This window comes from Nematostella vectensis, chromosome 3, assembly GCF_932526225.1.
Source record: "Nematostella vectensis chromosome 3, jaNemVect1.1, whole genome shotgun sequence".
Lineage (NCBI taxonomy): Eukaryota > Metazoa > Cnidaria > Anthozoa > Actiniaria > Edwardsiidae > Nematostella > Nematostella vectensis.
This window is the reverse complement of record NC_064036.1, coordinates 4,438,487-4,460,446: the sequence shown is the minus strand read 5'-3', so window position 1 is coordinate 4,460,446 and position 21,960 is coordinate 4,438,487. Positions and strand designations below refer to the sequence as shown.

The window sequence follows — 21,960 nt, the reverse complement described above, 5'->3', positions numbered from 1 at the left end:
TCATAAAAGCCTTGAAATGTTTTCATTGTCCTATACTTTAGACGGCTTTTAAGCCGTCATAGCAACGCGACGACCACTCAGGTGGTGCAAAAAGCTTCCGTTACAAATTCAACACTTCATTGACGGAAACGATTAGCAAACCAACACCTTGCCCATAGTGTCTATATGCTGTGACTTTATGGGCACTCCTTTTTTAGGAGAAAACGACAATAAACAGTTCAGAATTGATTGACAATAATCAAGGATACGGCAACAGAATATTTGGCTACATCACACCTAATGCGTCAGGTAGGTCTCTTGTACCTGTCACTACCCGGGGTAGCCTGCGTAGCGGCTCAAGGGAGAGGGACGAGGGGAGGCACGAGGCCGAGGGGGACTGGGGAGAGGGGAAGAAGGAGAGCCTGCCGGCATACCATTAATTTAGCCGCGCCGCGCCTAAGCCGTACTCAGAGTACGAATTGGTATATTTAAAAGCTCTTTCTTTTGTCTAGTTTATCAAAATAATAATTGCGCTTGCGCATAACACCCCTTTTTCAATTTTCTTTTCTAAAAGAAGCACAAAATGTAGCAAAGTTGTGCATACGTTAAAATCAAGATATTTTTAAAATCAAGGTTTTTTTAAATCAAGGTTTTTTAGGTATATCAAACTAATCAAAATCAAATAATAATAATAATAATAATAATAATAATAATAATCAATATAATATAATATAACATAACATAATATAATATAATATAATATAATATAATATAATATAATATAATATAATATAATATAATATAATATAATATAATATAATATAATATAATATAATATAATATAATATAATATAATATAATATAATATAATATAATATAATATAATATAATATAATATAATATAATATAATATAATATAATATAATATAATATAATATAATATAATATAATATAATATAATAATAATCAAAATAATAATTGCGCTTGCGCATAACACCCCTTTTCCAATTTGTTTTTTTTTTCTAAAAGAAAAACAAAAAGCAGATCAAGCACAAAAAGTAGCAAAGTTGTCCATACGTTAAAATCAAGGTTTTTTTTAGGTATTTACGTATTCGCTGTCAGTTCGGATGATTACTCCGAACTCTGGCTTAGTTCTGATTCAAGTCCGAAAAACGTTCAGCTGATTGCACACGTAGGAAAGGTAACTTGATATGGCAAGGAAGATGATAGGGCAACCACCAGTATAACCACCAGTATAACCCAACTGACGCGCCTTTACCACCTACATCATTATCAACCTCCATAGCCGTAGCAGGCCTCGAACGATTGGGGGGGGGGGGGGCACAATACAGAAACATTAAGAAAACTATAGGGGGCACGGCCACGCCCCTACTGGTTATTTATAATTTTTTAATATATTGGGGGGGCACGTGCCCCCAGTGCCTCACTCCCTGCTACGTCCCTGACCTACATATCAGCCACCTTTACCGCCAATAGGCATGTGTAGATTGCGTGAATTCAGGAAAAGATGCTGTACAAAAAGCCCAAGAGTTGCTCAAAATTTGCAGAAATATTTAAAAATTGCCACCAAAATTTTCAAAAGTTGTTTGATTTCACGAGTCGTATTGACGTTTTGTTCTAGATTAATACTCAAAATATATTTGTTTTTTATTTCCATTAAATATCTACCTTAAATTACAAATAGTTTGTTGTAATCAATATATATTTTATAGAAACACTAACAAATAATCCTAATCCACCCCGTTTTATTATACTTTAGACAGCGATTAAGTTTAGTTTCTCTTTTTATGTTGTATTTTATCTGAAGCCTTGAGGTATTTCTTAAGGCATTGTATTGTTCTGCATTCTTCAGAAGGCGAATATTGCAGAGAATAACCGTTGGATTTCAGCGCCCGTTAGATAAATAACTGCCGTCCAGTTTGCAGTGGCGCGTGCCGGGTTAAATCAAGTTTCAATTATATTTGTATTTATCAGTTAAATATCCTTAGTTTTGACCACTTATAATAAAAAAATCCTTTTATAAAGATCTTTTTGGTGTTTTGTGTCCATTTGGTGCTTAAAAGTTGCCAAGGAAAGCAAAAGTTGCCCTAAGTTGCTGGCATTTAAAAAAGTTGCAAAGCACAATCTACATATGCCTAACCGCCACCGGCATCATGATCATCAACAACATGGACCAATATCATCATCATTACCACAACCTGCGACGACCATCATTATTAAATAGTTATTATCATCACCATTCTCATCATCATCAAAATGAACATGATCACCATTATCATTTTTGTCATCAATATGCCATATCATCATAACATCATCATTATTATCATCACCATCATCATAATCATTATCTATTGATTTTGATTTATTGTTTACTTCAAACTCAACTTTCTGCCTGTTCGTAGCTTGACACAGATAGTGGGCCGAGCTCTGGATACCGAATGTTTAATCACATAAAGGGACAAGTTTCACAGCCAATCAAGTAAGTGGTAGTTTCCTTACCTGCCACCTAAGATCGTGGCAGGTGCATTGCGTGCCTCAGATCGTGCCAGGCGCATTGCGTGTCGTCAGATCGTGCCAGGCGCATTGCGTGCGGTCAGATCGTGCTAGGTGGATTACGTGACGTCAGATCGTGCCAGGCGCATTGCGTGTCGTCAGATCGTGTCAGGCGTATTGCGTGTCGTCAGATCGTACAATGCGCATTGCGTGCCTCCTAAGATCGTGCCAGGTGCATTGCGTGCCTCAGATTGTGCCAGGCGCATTGCGTGTCGTCAGATCGCGCCAGGCGCATTGCGTGCGGTCAGATCGTGCTAGGCGCATTACGTGACGTCAGATCGTGCCAGGCGCATTGCGTGTCATCAGATCGTGCCAGGCGCATTGCGTGTCGTCAGATCGTGCTAGGCGCATTACGTGTCGTCAGATCGTACCAGGCGCATTGCGTGGCGTCAGATCGTGCCAGGCGCATTGTGTGGCGTCAGATCGTGCCAGGCGCATTGCGTGTCGTCAGATCGTGCCAGGCGCATTGCGTGTCGTAAGGTCGTGCCAGGCGCATGGAGTGTCGTCAGCGGGCGAGGGGTTACTGCGTATAAGACTAGGTTAGCGAAGATACCGTTACGAGTGATGATATGCTTGTATCAGAGTGTCCAAAAATTATCTGAACTAATTGTAAAACACCATAGAAATCCAACAACAATGCAAAGGAATAGATTACAAAAAACTATTATCGACACTTGTTTTCTGTTTTCACCCCCTTCCCAACTCTTTGTTTGTTTTAACATGCATCCCTCATTCTGCCCCCCCTTCTAATTTCACCTTTTTTCCAGTGGCGGAACCATTGGGGAGGGAGGGGGGTCCAGGGGCAATCCCGGGTTCGCCCATGCTTTCCCTCCCTGCTTTTTTGCTCCCTAATAAGGCCTGTTTATCAGTTTAACAGCACATTCTACGTACTACATCGAGGCACTACACCGTAACAAGGGAGGTGACGGCCATTTCACTCTCGCGGTAAGCATCAAAACGGTACTCAAGACCGCACCATGACTTATCACTCTCGCGGTAAGCATCACCAGGGTACTCAAGACCGCACCATGACCTATCACTCTCACGGTAAGCATTACCACGGTACTAGAGACCGCACCATGACCTATCACTCTCACGGTAAGCATCACCAGGGTACTCAAGACCGCACCATGACCTATCACTCTCACGGTAAGCATTACCACGGTACTCGAGACCGCACCATGACCTATCACTCTCGCGGTAAGCATCACCACGGTACTCGAGACCGCACCATGACCTATCACTCTCGCGGTAAGCATCACCACGGTACTCGAGACCGCACCATGACCTTATCACTCTCGCGGTAAGTATCACCACAGTACTCAAGACCGCACCATGACCTATCACTCTCTAGGTAAGCATCACCAGGGTACTAGAGACCGCATCATGACCTATCACTCTCGCGGTAAGCATCACCACGGTATTCAAGACCGCACCATGACCTTATCACTCTCGCGGTAAGCATCACCAGGGTACTCAAGACCGCACCATGACCTATCACTCCCGCGGTAAGCATCACCACGGTACTCAAGACCGCACCATGACCTATCACTCTCGCGTTAAGCATCACCAGGGTACTAGAGACCGCACCATTACCTATCACTCTCGCGGTAAGCATAATCAGGGTACTCGAGACCGCACCATGACCTATCACTCTCGCGGTAAGCATCACCAGGGTACTAGAGACCGCACCATCACCTTATCACTCTCACGGTAAGCATCACCACGGTACTCAAGACCGCACCATGACCTTATCACTCTCGCGGTAAGTATCACCACAGTACTCAAGACCGCACCATGACCTATCCCTATCGCGGTAAGCATCACCACGGTACTCGAGACCGCACCATGACCTATCACTCTCGCGGTAAGCATCACCAGGGTACTAGAGACCGCACCATGACCTTATCACTCTCGCGGTAAGCATCACCACGGTTCCCCTAGACCGCACCATCACCTTATCACTCTCGCGGTAGGTATCACCACGGTACTCGAGACCGCACCATGACCTATCACTCTCGCGGTAAGCATCACCAGGTTACAAGAGACCGCACAATGACCTATCACTTCCGCGGTAAGCATCACCACGGTACTCAAGACCGCACCATGACCTATCACTCTCGCGTTAAGCATCACCAGGGTACTAGAGACCGCACCATCACCTATCACTCTCGCGGTAAGCATACTCAGGGTACTCGAGACCGCACCATGACCTTATCACTCTCGCGGTAAGCATCACCAGGGTACTAGAGACCGCACCATGACCTTATCACTCTCGCGGTAAGCATCTCCAGGGTACTCAACACCGCACCATGACCTATCACTCTCGCGGTAAGCATCACCAGGGTACTAGGACCACATCATGACCTATCACTATCGCCGTAAGCATCACCACGGTACTAGAGACCGCACCATGACCTATCACTCTCGCGGTAAGCATCACCACGGTACTAGAGACCGCACCATGACCTATCACTCTCGCGGTAAGCATCACCAGGGTACTAGAGACCGCACCATGACCTATCACTCTCGCGGTAAGCATCACCACGGTATTCAAGACCGCACCATGACCTTATCACTCTCGCGGTAAGCATCACCACGGTACTCAAGACCGCACCATGACCTATCACTCTCGCGGTAAGCATCACCACGGTACTCAAGACCGCACCATGAGCTATCACTCTCGCGGTAAGCATCACCAGGGTACTAAAGACCGCACCATGACCTATCACTCTCGCGGTAAGCATCACCACGGTACTCGAGACCGCACCATGACCTATCACTCTCGCGGTAAGCATCACCAGGGTACTAGAGACCGCACCATGACCTATCACTCTCGCGGTAAGCATCACCACGGTACTCAAGACCGCACAATGACCTATCACTCTCGCGTTATGCATCACCAGGGTACTAGAGACCGCACCATCACCTATCACTCTCGCGGTAAGCATAATCAGGGTACTCGAGACCGCACCATGACCTATCACTCTCGCGGTAAGCATCACCAGGGTACTAGAGACCGCACCATGACCTTATCACTCTCGCGGTAAGCATCACCACGGTACTTGAAACCGCACCATGACCTATCAATCTCGCGGTAAGCATCACCACGGTACTCAAGACCGCACCATGACCTATCACTCTCGCGGTAAGCATCACCAGGGTACTAGAGACTGCACCATGACCTTATCACTCTCGCGGTAAGCATTACCATGGTACTCGAGACCGCACCATGACCTATCAATCTCGCGGTAAGCATCACCAGGGTACTAGAGACCGCATCATGACCTATCACCACGGTACTCAAGACCGCACAATGACCTTATCACTCTCGCGGTAAGCGTCACCACGGTACTCAAGACCGCACCATCACCTATCACTCTCGCGGTAAGCATCACCAGGGTACTCAAGACCGCACCATGACCTTATCACTCTCGCGGTAAGCATCACCAGGGTACTAGAGACCGCACCATGACCTTATCACTCTTGCGGTAAGCATCACCACGGTACTCAAGACCGCACCATGACCTTATCACTCTCGCGGTAAGCATCACCAGGGTACTTGAGACCGCACCATGACCTATCACTCTCGCGGTAAGCATCACCAGGGTACTCGAGACCGCACCATGACCTATCACTCTCGCGGTAAGCATCACCACGGTACTCAAGACCGCACCATGACCTTATCACTCTCGCTGTAAGCATCACCAGGGTACTCAAGACCGCACCATGACCTTATCACTCTTGCGGTAAGCATCACCAGGGTACTCGAGACCGCACCATGACCTATCACTCTCGCGGTAAGCATCACCAGGGTACTCGAGACCGCACCATGACCTATCACTCTCGCGGTAAGCATCACCACGGTACTCAAGACCGCACCATCACCTTATCACTCTCGCGGTAAGCATCACCACGGTACTCGAGACCGCACCATGACCTATCACTCTCGCCGTAAGCATCACCAGGGTACTAGAGACCGCACCATGACCTATCACTCTCGCGGTAAGCATCACCACGGTACTCGAGACCGCACCATGACCTTATCACTCTCGCGGTAAGCATCACCACGGTACTCAAGACCGCACCATGAGCTATCACTATCGCCGTAAGCTTCACCATGGTACTCGAGACCGCACCATGACCTGTTACTCTCGCGGTAAGCATCACCAGGGTACTAGAGACCGCATCATGACCTATCACTCTCGCCGTAAGCATCACCAGGGTACTCGAGACCACACCATGACCTTATTACTCTCGCGGTAAGCATCACCACGGTACTCAAGACCGCACCATGACCCATCACTCTCGCGGTAAGCATCACCAGGGTACTAGGACCACATCATGACCTATCACTCTCGCGGTAAGCATCACCAGGGTACTAGAGACCGCACCATGACCTATCACTCTCGCGGTAAGCATCACCACGGTACTCAAGACCGCACCATGACCTATCACTCCCGCGGTAAGCATCACCACGGTACTCAAGACCGCACCATGACCTATAACTCTCGCGTTAAGCATCACCAGGGTACTAGAGACCGCACTATTACCTATCACTCTCGCGGTAAGCATAATCAGGGTACTCGAGACCGCACCATGACCTATCACTCTCGCGGTAAGCATCACCAGGGTACTAGAGACCGCACCATCACCTTATCACTCTCACGGTAAGCATCACCACGGTACTCAAGACCGCACCATGACCTATCACTCTCGCGGTAAGCATCACCAGGGTACTCGAGACCGCACCATGACCTATCACTCTCGCGGTAAGCATCACCACGGTACTCAAGACCGCACCATCACCTTATCACTCTCGCGGTAAGCATCACCACGGTACTCGAGACCGCACCATGACCTATCACTCTCGCCGTAAGCATCACCAGGGTACTAGAGACCGCACCATGACCTATCACTCTCGCGGTTAGCATCACCACGGTACTCGAGACCGCACCATGACCTTATCACTCTCGCGGTAAGCATCACCACGGTACTCAAGACCGCACCATGAGCTATCACTATCGCCGTAAGCTTCACCATGGTACTCGAGACCGCACCATGACCTGTTACTCTCGCGGTAAGCATCACCAGGGTACTAGAGACCGCATCATGACCTATCACTCTCGCCGTAAGCATCACCAGGGTACTCGAGACCGCACCATGACCTTATTACTCTCGCGGTAAGCATCACCACGGTACTCGAGACCGCACCATGACCTATCACTCTCGCGGTAAGCATCACCAGGGTACTAGGACCACATCATAACCTATCACTCTCGCGGTAAGCATCACCAGGGTACTAGAGACCGCACCATGACCTATCACTCTCGCGGTAAGCATCACCACGGTACTCAAGACCGCACCATGACCTATCACTCCCGCGGTAAGCATCACCACGGTACTCAAGACCGCACCATGACCTATAACTCTCGCGTTAAGCATCACCAGGGTACTAGAGACCGCACTATTACCTATCACTCTCGCGGTAAGCATAATCAGGGTACTCGAGACCGCACCATGACCTATCACTCTCGCGGTAAGCATCACCAGGGTACTAGAGACCGCACCATCACCTTATCACCCTTACGGTAAGCATCACCACGGTACTCAAGACCGCACCATGACCTTATCACTCTCGCGGTAAGTATCACCACAGTACTCAAGACCGCACCATGACCTATCCCTATCGCGGTAAGCATCACCACGGTACTCGAGACCGCACCATGACCTATCACTCTCGCGGTAAGCATCACCAGGGTACTCGAGACCGCACCATGACCTATCACTCTCGCGGTAAGCATCACCAGGGTACTCGAGACCGCACCATGACCTATCACTCTCGCGGTAAGCATCACCAGGGTACTCGAGACCGCACCATGACCTATCACTCTCGCGGTAAGCATCACCACGGTTCCCCTAGACCGCACCATCACCTTATCACTCTCGCGGTAGGTATCACCACGGTACTCGAGACCGCACCATGACCTATCACTCTCGCGGTAAGCATCTCCAGGTTACAAGAGACCGCACAATGACCTATCACTTCCGCGGTAAGCATCACCACGGTACTCAAGACCGCACCATGACCTATCACTCTCGCGTTAAGCATCACCAGGGTACTAGAGACCGCACCATCACCTATCACTCTCGCGGTAAGCATAATCAGGGTACTCGAGACCGCACCATGACCTATCACTCTCGCGGTAAGCATCACCAGGGTACTAGAGACCGCACCATGACCTTATCACTCTCGCGGTAAGCATCTCCAGGGTACTCAACACCGCACCATGACCTATCACTCCCGCGGTAAGCATCACCAGGGTACTAGGACCACATCATGACCTATCACTATCGCAGTAAGCATCACCACGGTACTAGAGACCGCACCATGACCTATCACTCTCGCGGTAAGCATCACCACGGTACTAGAGACCGCACCATGACCTATCACTCTCGCGGTAAGCATCACCAGGGTGCTAGAGACCGCACCATGACCTATCACTCTCGCGGTAAGCATCACCACGGTATTCAAGACCGCACCATGACCTTATCACTCTCGCGGTAAGCATCACCACGGTACTCAAGACCGCACCATGACCTTTCACTCTCGCGGTAAGCATCACCACGGTACTCAAGACCGCATTATGAGCTATCACTCTCGCGGTAAGCATCACCAGGGTACTAGAGACCGCACCATGACCTATCACTCTCGCGGTAAGCATCACCACGGTACTCAAGACCGCACAATGACCTATCACTCTCGCGTTATGCATCACCAGGGTACTAGAGACCGCACCATCACCTATCACTCTCGCGGTAAGCATAATCAGGGTACTCGAGACCGCACCATGACCTGTTACTCTCGCGGTAAGCATCACCAGGGTACTAGAGACCGCACCATGACCTTATCACTCTCGCGGTAAGCATCACCACGTACTTGAAACCGCACCATGACCTATCAATCTCGCGGTAAGCATCACCACGGTACTCAAGACCGCACCATGACCTATCACTCTCGCGGTAAGCATCACCAGGGTACTAGAGACTGCACCATGACCTTATCACTCTCGCGGTAAGCATTACCACGGTACTCGAGACCGCACCATGACCTATCAATCTCGCGGTAAGCATCACCAGGGTACTAGAGACCGCACCATGACCTATCACTCTCGCGGTAAGCATCACCACGGTATTCAAGACCGCACCATGACCTTATCACTCTCGCGGTAAGCATCACCACGGTACTCAAGACCGCACCATGACCTATCACTCTCGCGGTAAGCATCACCAGGGTACTAGAGACTGCACCATGACCTTATCACTCTCGCGGTAAGCATCACCACGGTACTCAAGACCGCACCATGACCTATCACTCTCGCGGTAAGCATCACCAGGGTACTCGAGACCGCACCATGACCTATCACTCTCGCGGTAAGCATCACCACGGTACTCAAGACCGCACCATCACCTTATCACTCTCGCGGTAAGCATCACCACGGTACTCGAGACCGCACCATGACCTATCACTCTCGCGGTAAGCATCACCAGGGTACTAGAGACCGCACCATGACCTATCACTCTCGCGTAAAGCATCACCACGGTACTCGAGACCGCACCATGACCTTATCACTCTCGCGGTAAGCATCACCACGGTACTCAAGACCGCACCATGAGCTATCACTATCGCCGTAAGCATCACCATGGTACTCGAGACCGCACCATGACCTGTTACTCTCGCGGTAAGCATCACCAGGGTACTAGAGACCGCATCATGACCTATCACTCTCGCGGTAAGCATCACCAGGGTACTCGAGACCGCACCATGACCTTATTACTCTCGCGGTAAGCATCACCACGGTACTCGAGACCGCACCATGACCTATCACTCTCGTGGTAAGCATCACCACGGTACTCGAGACCGCACCATGACCTATCACTCTCGCGGTAAGCATCACCACGGTACTCAAGACCGCACCATGACCTATCACTCTCGCGGTAAGCATCACCAGGGTACTAGGACCGCATCATGATCTATCACTCTCGCGATAAGCATCACCAGGTTACTAGAGACCGCACCATGACCTATCACTTCCGCGGTAAGCATCACCACGGTACTCAAGACCGCACCATGACCTATCACTCTCGCGTTAAGCATCACCAGGGTACTAGAGACCGCACCATGACCTATCACTTCCGCGGTAAGCATCACCACGGTACTCGAGACCGCACCATGACCTATCACTCTCGCGTTAAGCATCACCAGGGTACTAGAGACCGCACCATCACCTATCACTCTCGCGGTAAGCATAATCAGGGTACTCGAGACCGCACCATGACCTATCACTCTCGCGGTAAGCATCACCAGGGTACTCGAGACCGCACCATGACCTATCACTCTCGCGGTAAGCATTACCAGGGTACTAGAGACCGCACCATCACCTTATCACTCTCGCGGTAAGATCACCAGGGTACTCAAGACCTCACCATGACCTATCACTCTCGCGGTAAGCATAATCACGGTACTTGAGACCGCACCATGACCTTATCACTCTCGCGGTAAGCATCACCAGGGTACTCGAGACCGCACCATGACCTATCACTCTCGCGGTAAGCATTACCAGGGTACTAGAGACCGCACCATCACCTTATCACTCTCGCCGTAAGCATCACTACGGTACTCGAGACCGCACTATGACCTATCACTCTCGCGGTAAGCCTCACCACGGTACTCAAGACCGCGCCATGACCTATCACTCTCGCGGTAAGCATCACCACGGTACTCGAGACCGCACCATGACCTATCACTCTCGCGGTAAGCATCACCACGGTACTCAAGACTGCACCATCACCTTATCACTCTCGCGGTAAGCATCACCACGGTACTCAAGACCGCACCATGACCTATCACTCTCGCGGTAAGCATCACCAGGGTACTCGAGACCGCACCATGTCCGAGGTCTAAGTTCTCCTCTCTTAATATTAAGGCCTATCGAAGTCAGAGGCAGTCTGGATGGTTGATGGAAAACAAGAATGAAAGGAAAGAACGAGGGATAAAATGGGTTGATTACCATGTCAAGTGTATCACCGTGTTGAGTGTTTTTCTCTTATAACCAGACGTTGTGTTATGATAATAATCTTAGACGTGTTTTAGATAATTTTAAAGCTGTCTTGTCTATATGGAAATCCCGAACGTTGACCGTTTATGTCAGAATTCAAGTGCTTAAGTGTCTGGCTTTATCAAAGTTAAATTATATTTGTTCAAGGTAACGGTTTCTAAGGAATTTATGAAGGAGGTGGAGGTAGCTATTAAGGATTTCGTATGGAGAGGAAAAAAAACAAAAGTAAAATATATTCCACTATCATAGGCGACTATGGTGACGGAGGGCTGAGATGTCCTGATTTTTCATCTTCCGTTAAAGCTAGTCGAATAAATTTTGCTTGCAATTTGTTGTTAGCTGAGAACCGGACCTTTACTATTTTACCTACATTTTTATTTAAATCTATTGGGGGTATGAAGGCTATTCGTGAGAACTTTGATACATCTAGAATACCCACCCAATTACCCGAGTTTTATAAGGAAGTTCCTTATTTGAAGGCGCTTAAGTAATATCCAGTATTTGTGGAATAATACGTATATTAAAGTAGGTAGTTAGGCGATTTTCTACAATAACTTTTATAGGTGCAATATTTATACCATAGGTGATTTATGTAATGAAAGAGTCAAATTTGAGTGGGAGATAGCTAGATAGAAAGGTGTCTCAGATAGCGCTTTTTTAAAATGGCTAAGCCTTGTCCTTGCCATCCCAAACCACTGGAAAATAAGGTTAAAGAATGACGGTCTTAGTAGTTATTTAAATCCAGCGCAGGTGGTTTTGGGGAGAACTATTACATAATAGGAAAAATACCGACTAGGTCGATATATGATTTTATAGTTACTAGGAAATTTTAACCCCAATTGGCTCATGTTAATATTGCTAGGAAAGTAAATGTCAGTGCGAGAGGAAATATAGATTGGACGCAAATTTACGAGAATCTATTCTACCTCTGACGATACGTACTCTAGATATATTCAATATAGACTGCCTAATAATGGTCTATATCTTAATAAGGACTTGTTTAGATTCAAAATTGTGAATAGTCCTAGATGTTCCTTTTGTTTGTCCAAACAAGAAACCGTTGAACATTTGTTCGTTTATTTTAGTGAATAAAGGAATCTGTATTTAAAAAAATTGTGACTGGTTGAAAGACGTTGGATGGGTTTTGCCTGATCTCAATTTTAGTAACATTAAATTCGGGGTTGAATCTGATAACCCTGCAACTAATTTTGTGCTTTTGATGTATAAAATATGTATGATGTTTTAGGGTCCCCTTTATGAGAATGTTTAAGCAACACCTCGTTTTTTCAGAGAAAGTAGAGCGGCATTCAGCATATTTAAAATATATGTAGTAATATATGTAGCAATGAAATAAAAAAAAGACCGCACCATGACCGATTAATAACCATCTTTGGGGGAAAAAAATAAACGTTTGAAAATGCAGCAAATTTGTAGGGAGTTTTTGAGGTTATTACCCTAGCAGCACAGTAGTTAAAGGTTACGCATCTCGTGCTACCTAGTACCGTTTGGACATTTGCGACATTTGTACAAGATATTGATGTATTTTAAGGATCCCTTCATCCCTTCCCTATCAGCCCGCTTTTTGTGCCACAGAATTTGGGGAATTTGCTTTGGAAAAATCAGCGCAAATTAATTGTGTTGGGCGCTGCACTGTGATCACATCTTTGCTACATTGTCACAATCCTGGGTGATAGCGTCAACTATATGATAGCAATAGCATTGAACCGTGAGTGATCTTGTTTTTGCTTTAAGTGGAATGCACCTTGGATGATGAACAGTAGTGACTTTCTTCTCATCGACACTAGTGTACTATCTCCTTACTTCGGTAAGTTATATATAAACAAAAACTATAAATAAACAATACATGGAGAACGTGGTCCACTGACAAAAATACTTAAAGAATATCGTTCATCACCCACTCCTTTGTTATTATTCATTCGCAAGGGAACTTCAAAATAACAATCTACGAATGTAGTCTGATATGTTATTGACGATATTTGATTGACAATATCTTGGTTATTTGCTTGAATTAGCAGATTGAAATGGGTGCTTTATGTACTCGCCATTGAGCGGGAGACTTTGAAAGTAGCCTGCTATCGCAGTTATAGTGATACTCGCCTCTATGGTCACTATATCTTAGTACTGAAGGTGTAACTAATAGAGAAATGTGTCTGTATTGTTAATCATCATTGCTCGGATTTGCGTGCATTTTTAACACTTTATACTTTGGCATTAGATGACTTTGAAATGGAAAAGGGGCTGCTCAGAATGCGAGAAGAATGCGTGATGTCAGATCACATGACTTTGGAGTTACACAAGGCTCCAAATTTGAATGCCAGAGGGATGGAAAGCGAGCGTGACCACTATTGTCACAAAGGTTCGTAACGCCAGAGCAACGCAATCTAGATACTGTCTATAGACCACCGAAATTCCAAAGGGTATTGCTCACAACTAAGGTGGCAGTGCTCGTATGCTTGAGTTTGCTTCCGCTTTTGCCAATCATCCGATCCGGATCATCCTACCCAATAACAACAGGACTTGGAGGACTAGATGAGAGCACTCTTTGGCGGTGTTTTGTAAGAGGACCGCAGTAAAATTCAGAAATACCGAAAATATCCTTGCTTTTAATTCTATTTCTTAGGTTTAGAAATTTGCTTCTGCCACACCTGATGTACTTACTATATATGTTATGGGTGAGAATCGCTGCTGACCACACCAAAAGTGTTATCCCTTAGCGTTAAAATTGGTTTTTCCCACGTAAACCCCCCTTTCCTTTCCCTCCGAGGGACCATTTGGTTGCTCTTCTTCTTTGATATAGCGATAAATTTCAGTTAATACCTTACAAATGCTTTTTTCCCATCTCCTAGTCCCCAAGCTTAACCATAGCGCAGTGGCAGATGCCTTACCGTATTGCTACTACATGGCGTCATACACCCCGACAACGAAGGTTTCCGGGTACTACGCCTATATACGTGATCTGGTAGGTGTCTTGACAATGTCCATCTAAACATTCCCTTTTAGCCTCACGCACCCAGTGGGAAAATAATGTATCCACAGCTGCGATAAATATAATTACTTGATAGGAGAAAGGAATTGTGAGTTCGTGTAGAAGGATTGACAATGGTCAAAACACCTTCCCAGAGAGGCAGCAGGGCTGGAGCGCTGGAGCACAGGTGCCCTACCCCCCTACCCAATATTTTCAAAAATTATATAGGGAAATGACAGGTAGGGGCGTGGCTGTGCCTTTTTAGCTTCGAAAACAAACTCCCAAAACGTGCGAGAAAAATGTAATAAACAGCAAATAACATAAAATAAAAATCGACAAGCATGATTTTTCACCTATGGCATCTACTTAGTAACTTGAAGTGCTGATTTGAGCAAGAAAATAGTTGATTCAATGCGCATTTTACTGTTAAAAAGCGGGAGAAAAGTCGATATTTTGATATCAAAATTTTATCACAACATTCGCATTAGTAATCAGGCTATATCACAATATTCAATGGCGCATGCGTAGATAATTCTAAGTCCGGTTTGCGTTTCTAATCTTCTTTGCAAAAAACGGAGGCTCCGCGATTTTTTTAAGGCTGAGAATAGTTGCCATAGTCAATTAGTTTGCATCTATGAAACTACGTATCGATTTCCCGAAAACAAAATAAAGAAATTATTCAAATAAGAGTGGAAAAATAAAAAATTAAATTGTGCGGAAATTTTATTATTTGGAAGAATCGCAAACGCATACGTCACTTTGTAGGCACCTTCCCGATTATTGTTATAAAGCGACATTTATCATTGCAAATGCTTCAACAGCTAAGATTATAGAATTTTTCTGTTGTGACGTAATGTGATGACGTCATCAAAAGTGAGAGATTCATAAACAATGATGCCATGCCTAAATTCATTCCATTTCACCAATGTTAGGCGGATTTATAACGTCTTGAAGTTTGTCTAGCAACGGCCTTCAGAGAAATGTCCTAACACCCTTAAGAGATTTAGAGCGCATTTGGGGCCGTATAGCGCTGTTCGTTGAACTACTGCTAATACTAGACAACTACAACTACTACATCAAGTTTGATTGGATTTATTACATTTTTATGGAAGAATACTTGCATAAAGTAACAACTCTTTATGTTTTCTCTATTAATGGTCAATGAGCCGGTCGGGTCAAATTACTCATTGACAGAGCTTGGCTACCTGTGGATTAATATCGTATAAACGATATTTTATTTAAAGTATCTTAGTCACTTACTTGAATTAGCCGACGCTTAATGGACCTTTGTAGTGGGTCAGTATTGAGCGAGAGCGTGTGATTGACCTTCCCAGATACCCAACTCTTTATTAACGACAATTTTACTTTTTTTATGCCCTTTACTATGTTGTGAGTTTTCAAAAATTAGGCAAGACCGACCGACATCTACCCTGACGATAAGACAACTCTTATTAATAACGAAGGCGTTGGTAAAGGCAATCAGCCAATACCAGAAAAGGTAAGAGATTTCAACCCTCCTTATGGAAGTTTCTTTTTTTGCAGTATACATCTATCACCGTTCTAGGTTTTACGAATGTATTGCCAAGGCAGCCTGGCTAATGAAAGCAAAAATGGGGCATGCAAACCCACTTGACCGCCTTAGTTTTTAAATAAAAAACAAAAAAATATCATTTCTTTCCTTTTCATTTTTTAGGAAGTCAATCAAGTGGTGCACGAGTATCTTGCTGAACTTCTTGCAATTAAAAAGTGAGGAAAGGGGAAAGGCTCACGGATGATGATCAGGTTTTCAGTGATTATGTCGTTGGAATTTGATGGCGTGGTGTGGGGTGGGGAGCATTTTCGCTTTTTGTGGGAGGAGAAGGGGGGAGGCGGAGAGACAACCAATAACTTTGACTGGTATTACTTTGGAGTATAAAACTTTGTGAGTATTTCTATAGGTTTGATATTAGAATTTCAAAAAGGTCGTTGTTTAGGGGGGGGGGGGGGGGTGAATAGGGGTGCGTAAATCCGCCGATCCGCTACATTTTCGGGGCAAATCCGTGGGTCGGCAGATATTTTTAGATCCGCATGGTTTGGCAGATAAACAATAGCATCGATTGAAATTCATTTAAAATCCGAAATAGGACCGTCAAAACAGTCAAAATCCGAAATCCGCTCCCAAATTGTCGACAGATCCGTGGTCCGCCGTATTTCCAAAATCCGCCAATCCGCTGAAATAATCATCAAAATCCGTAATCCGTGAGCATTTCGGGGCCGAATCCGCCGATCCATAGACCTATTCACCCCCCTTTTTGTTTGTTCCTATGATTATCTGTTTGTTTGTTTCTATGATTATCTGTTTGTTTGCTTAGTAGACTCAACCGTACAATACTTCCTTTTACAGAGACAAATACGAGTTTCTTCGAATCTTAAATGTCGAAAGGAAGGTTGACAGTGAGAAGGGTTACCGTTATCTTCTCGAGTTGGTAAGTAGACTTGTTTATCAACATGTGACTAGGGAAGGAGGGCCAAGGGTAGGGGGGGGGACTAGAGAAGGGACTAGATAAGAGGGGTGAGGGACTAAAGAATGCGGCTGAAGGTCTAGGGGAGGGAAGTTAGGGACTAGGGAAGGCGGGTGAGGGACTAGAGAAGGCGGGTGAGGGATTAGAGAAGGCGGGTGAAGGACTAGAGAAGGCGGGTGAAGGACTAGAGAAGGCGGGTGAGGGATTAAAGAAGGCGGATGAGGGATTAGAGAAGGCGGGTGAGGGATTAGAGAAGGCGGGTGAGGGACTAGAGAAGGCGGGTGAAGGACTAGAGAAGGCGGGTGAGGGATTAGAGAAGGCGGGTGAGGGATTAGAGAAGGCAAGTGAGGGACTAGGGAAGAGGGTTGAAGGTCTAGGGGAGACGGATGAGGGACTAGGGAAGGCGGGTAAGGGACTAATGACTAGGAAAGGGAGTGAAGGACCATGAAAGAGGGGTGAGGGACTAGGGAAGACGGGTTAGGGACTATATAAGGCGGGTGAGTAACAATGGAAGGAGGGTGAGGGACTAGATAAGGCGGGTGAGTAACAATGGAAGGAGGGTGAGGGACTAGGGAAGGCGAGTGAGGGACTAAGTGAGTTAGGGGCTAGGGAATAAGGGAGTGGGGGATTGGGAAGGCGGTTGTAGTACTAGAAAGGATGGCAAGGAACTAGGGGGAGGTAATATGCTAGGGAAGGGGGAATTGGAGCAGTAACGCGAGGAAGGTGTCCGAGATGAGGGACTCAGGCTAGGCTGATTTCTATTTGTCGATCAGAGGCAGATTAGAATTTAGGGGTATAATGGATATATTTGTTAGGATATATTTGCTAAAATATGTTTTTGTTTCTTTAGGAGCTCAAACACAAGATAACAAGTAAGGAGATTCGTCTCAGAAATACCAAAGAAACAAACTGCTTATTAGTCTGTGATCGGTAGAAGTGAGTGAGTTAATTTTTTACCTATCTCAGATCGCTTGGTGCGTCTGTCGGAGTTCGTGTACAAGTTCAATGACAAGTACATTTCCAAGAATCCTAACACAACTACTTCGCTGTGCTACCCCGAGGGGTTCCAGTGGTCACAAGAGCCGAAAATCTACATTATTTTACCAGGTGCTCTCATGAACGATCAGGTGGAGCTTTCTACACTTAGGGACTGTGCAATAATTATGGGGGGATGAGCTTCGAATAATGAAAAAATACGTAGGACCCCCCCCCCCTCCAACAGCGTCAAGTTTAGCTCTGACCCCCTCCTGTCCTTTAAATATTACCTAGACCGCCCGCCCCTTCTACATTCTACCTGTACTCACTTGCTTCCTATACATTCTATTTCAGCATGAGGATAAACATATTCAGCACCACATATAACCTAGTTCGACTAAACCGCCAAATGTGCGGGAAACAGTTGTTGAAAAATTTTATCTTACCTACATACAAGTAAGGACCAACAAGCTCAAAGCGTTTCATCGGAGAATCTGAGAATTTTCTTTTTCTCGAAATTGTCCGGAGGAGAGTTGGAATTTCCTTTTTTCTGTCTAATAACTAAAAATGGTTAACACAGGTCCATACAACAAAGATTGTTATGTGCGGCGTTTCTTTTTTTTTTATCTAAGAGATACCACCCCTTTACCCATATCCGGTTAGGTTTCAAATTACAATGCGTCGATGTCGACACACAACTCCTCCCTTCCTTTTTTTTCCTCCAAAAAAGTGTAACCTGCCTGTTTTTTATGGTCGGTTTGAAGTGGAAGAGGGGAGGTCTGAAGTGAAAATGGGGGAGGTCTGAAGTGGAAGGGGGAGGTCTGAAGTGAAGGAGGGAGGTCTAAAGTGGAAGGGGGACGTCTGAAGTGGACAGGGGGGAGGTCTGAAGTGGACAGGGGGGAGGTTTGAAGTGGACAGGGGTGGAAGTTTGAAGTGGACAGGGGGGAGGTCTGAAGTGGACAGGGGGGAGGTCTGAAGTGGACAGGGGAAAGGTTTGAAGTGGAAAAGGGGAGGTCTGAAGTGGAAAGGGGGGAGGTCTGAAGTGGACAGGGGGGAGGTCTGAAGTGGACAGGGGGGAGGTCTGAAGTGGACAGGGGGGAGGTCTGAAGTGGAAGGGGGGAGGTCTGAAGTTAGGGGGGAGGTCTGAAGTGGACAGGGGGGAGGTCTGAAGTGGACAGGGGGGAGGTCTGAAGTGGACAGGAGGGAGGTCTGAAGTGGACAGGGGGGAGGTCTGAAGTGGACAGGGGGAGGTTTGAAGTGGACAGGGGGAGGTCTGAAGTGGACAGGGGGGAGGTCTGAAGTGGACAGGGGGGAGGTCTGAAGTAAGGGGGGGTGGTCTGAAGTGGACAGGGGGGAGGTCTGAAGTGGAAGGGGGGAGGTCTGAAGTGGAAGAGGGGAGGTCTGAAGTGGACAGGGGGGAGGTCTGAAGTGGACAGGGGGGAGGTCTGAAGTGGAAGGGGGGAGGTCTGAAGTGGACAGGGGGGAGGTCTGAGGTGGAAAGGGGGGAGGTCTGAAGTGGAAGAGGGGAGGTCTGAAGTGGAAGGGGGGATGTCTGAAGTAAGGGGGGGAGGTCAATTCTGGCCGCTCTATCTCTGTTTCGGTCATCGGTTTCTATTTCAATTATCCCGGCCTAAAATAAGTGCGAGTACTGAGGTACCCGTTAACCCCTTCAGGACAGCTGCACCCTATCATAGTAAATTCTAGCTGAAATGTATACTTAGACAGTAAGTTGGATATTAACTAAGCCGACTAGGGACACATAACCGTAGCAGAAAATGGGAGTACAGCCCTATATTTTTATTAATTAAACAAAATTTGTTTGTTTTAGTTCAGAATTATGGCTTCTGGATCATGTATCTCATCGATAGTCTCTCTCACGTAAGTGAATGAAAAACAGTAAACTATTTCTGGGAGTTTAGTAAATAATAAACTTAAATGCTTAACTTTTCATGGTTGACATGTTGTTTAACTGTAGTTGACTAATCTATCCTTGCTGGAATAAGATGTTTTTTTTTTTTTAGATCTATACGAGCACACCCGAAAGAAACTTTCATCTTGTTATAGTAGATTTCAATACTACGGATATAAATATTGAAGATTATCTTAAAAAATCAGCTTTAAATAAAAGGTAAAGGACGTTTTTTTTATATTCTAAATCGAGTGAGATAAGAGTGAATGAGATTGCACGGTCGAACGGTCATGGGATTTGAAACTCTCATCAACACTAATCCACTCTCGTTTGAGCGAAGCTTCTGGGCCCGGGGGAGTTTCTCCCCATGTCGACCTGATAGAGAAAATAGTGCCAGCTCAGGCCCGTTAGCAGGATTTTGAGAGGGGAGGGGAAAGGGGGTTTGTTTACACATAAAGCGGACCATTTGCTCTTAGGTAGCTCGTCCTTCCTCGTAGTGCTACTTAAATTCCCCTAGAGCAGTCAAGTGTGTGTGTGTGTGTGGGGGGGGGGGGGGGGGGGGGGGGAGATGTTCTTCCGAAGACCCAGTCCCTCTACCCCTTGGGGCCTGTAGATAAACAACGTTTCAGCGCATTATTAAAGTACTATAGCAACATATATGTATTGTCTTTCAGCTACACATTTGTGAAAATGAAAGGTAGTTTCTTCAAAACGCTTGCTCTCAACACAGGAGTGGCGACAGTCAAGGTGAAGAGTCAGTTGTCCTTGATATACGAAATCAATTCGCGATGAAATTAATTGTATAACATAAACAAGCTTTTTGGACAAGCAGTTGATGCGTTTTCGGCCTTCCTGTGGCGTGTTCAAGAAAAAGGGCCTAGGAAGGAGGGAGGTTCCGGCTTCCGGTTCTGATTTAACACGCCACAGGAATCCCAAGTCATAGAAATAGTGAAAAGGTCCAAAAAACACTCGAGATCTCTGCGGAGGAGGCTACGATCAATCAGTCATCCCGTGGTCGAATCATCCCGCAAACTGGTGCAATGTTACATGAACTGAACGTGGGGTAGCTTAGGTGGCGAAACATATAAAAAAATGTAAGGGTGGGGGGGAGGTCATTTTCTTGTCACATAATTCAAGTCTTTTTTGTAGGACAACAATAGTATAGTATTTCTGATGGACCTACACATAACATGGCCATTGTGCTTCTTTGACGTGATACGAAAGGTGAGCAAAGCTCGAGCTACTGAAGGACATCATCAGTAAAATGAGAAGACTCCGTCTTTTGTTAATTAGTTGTTTTGTTAATTAGTAGAAGTCTTTTTTATGAGCCGTTCCATAACCAAATGTAAAAACATGCAATTACGGAAAAACAAATCCAATGTATTAATTTATATGCATTTGCATTTGGGACGGTACAATGAATGGCGTCTAAAAAAAACTAACGATGGTTGCATCGTTACTTCATCGTTTATTGTTTACGTCGAATTAATGGTTTAGAAACAGACGAAAATTCACTTACGTGAAGAAAACTGGATTCTTATGTGAAACACAATTTAATCCAAAAAGAACTAGTCAGGTATCGTGGGAAATCACTGAAGAAAGCAAACAACTATGATAGTTATGTTTAGGAGACTTCACTTAATAAGGAAAGTGATGTTTTCAAGTTTGTAACTTGCTCTGGCCGTATTTATTGGACATTTTGTAAAAACCACAGGTTACCCATCTCAGGCAGATTGGAGCTTCCTTTGCAATACCTCACAATCATAAATGCTGTCTTACTACTTGTTATAATGTCAAACCAATATCTAAAGTCCCTGCCGTTTTAAGTTTTTATTTTGGCTAAATTCTCAAATTGCACCACAGGGTACCCACATCGAAAAAAAAAACACCAATAACATTGTCTAGGGCCTTTATGGG

At 45.8% G+C, this 21,960-nt stretch overlaps 1 protein-coding gene across 3 annotated transcripts in view; it reads left to right on the top strand.

Annotated features, from left to right (window-relative positions):
- LOC5512585 (N-acetyl-beta-glucosaminyl-glycoprotein 4-beta-N-acetylgalactosaminyltransferase 1) overlaps positions 1–21,960 on the top strand; it is a 39,122-nt gene that overhangs the window by 14,575 nt on the left and 2,587 nt on the right. For all 3 annotated transcript variants that reach the window (XR_007307192.1, XM_048724734.1, XM_048724735.1), the window contains exons 4-19: positions 198–288; positions 1,080–1,180; positions 2,403–2,479; positions 3,423–3,498; positions 13,425–13,497; positions 13,909–14,049; positions 14,540–14,652; positions 16,067–16,156; positions 16,352–16,404; positions 17,042–17,123; positions 18,010–18,031; positions 18,126–18,266; positions 19,963–20,012; positions 20,156–20,262; positions 20,718–20,790; positions 21,193–21,267. Coding sequence is in view for 2 of the 3 variants with exons in the window: in XM_048724734.1 (XP_048580691.1) it covers positions 198–288; positions 1,080–1,180; positions 2,403–2,479; positions 3,423–3,498; positions 13,425–13,497; positions 13,909–14,049; positions 14,540–14,652; positions 16,067–16,156; positions 16,352–16,404; positions 17,042–17,123; positions 18,010–18,031; positions 18,126–18,266; positions 19,963–20,012; positions 20,156–20,262; positions 20,718–20,790; positions 21,193–21,267 (1,365 nt within the window). In the remaining variant the exon portion in view is untranslated. The remainder of the gene's footprint in view (positions 1–197; positions 289–1,079; positions 1,181–2,402; positions 2,480–3,422; positions 3,499–13,424; positions 13,498–13,908; positions 14,050–14,539; positions 14,653–16,066; positions 16,157–16,351; positions 16,405–17,041; positions 17,124–18,009; positions 18,032–18,125; positions 18,267–19,962; positions 20,013–20,155; positions 20,263–20,717; positions 20,791–21,192; positions 21,268–21,960) is intronic.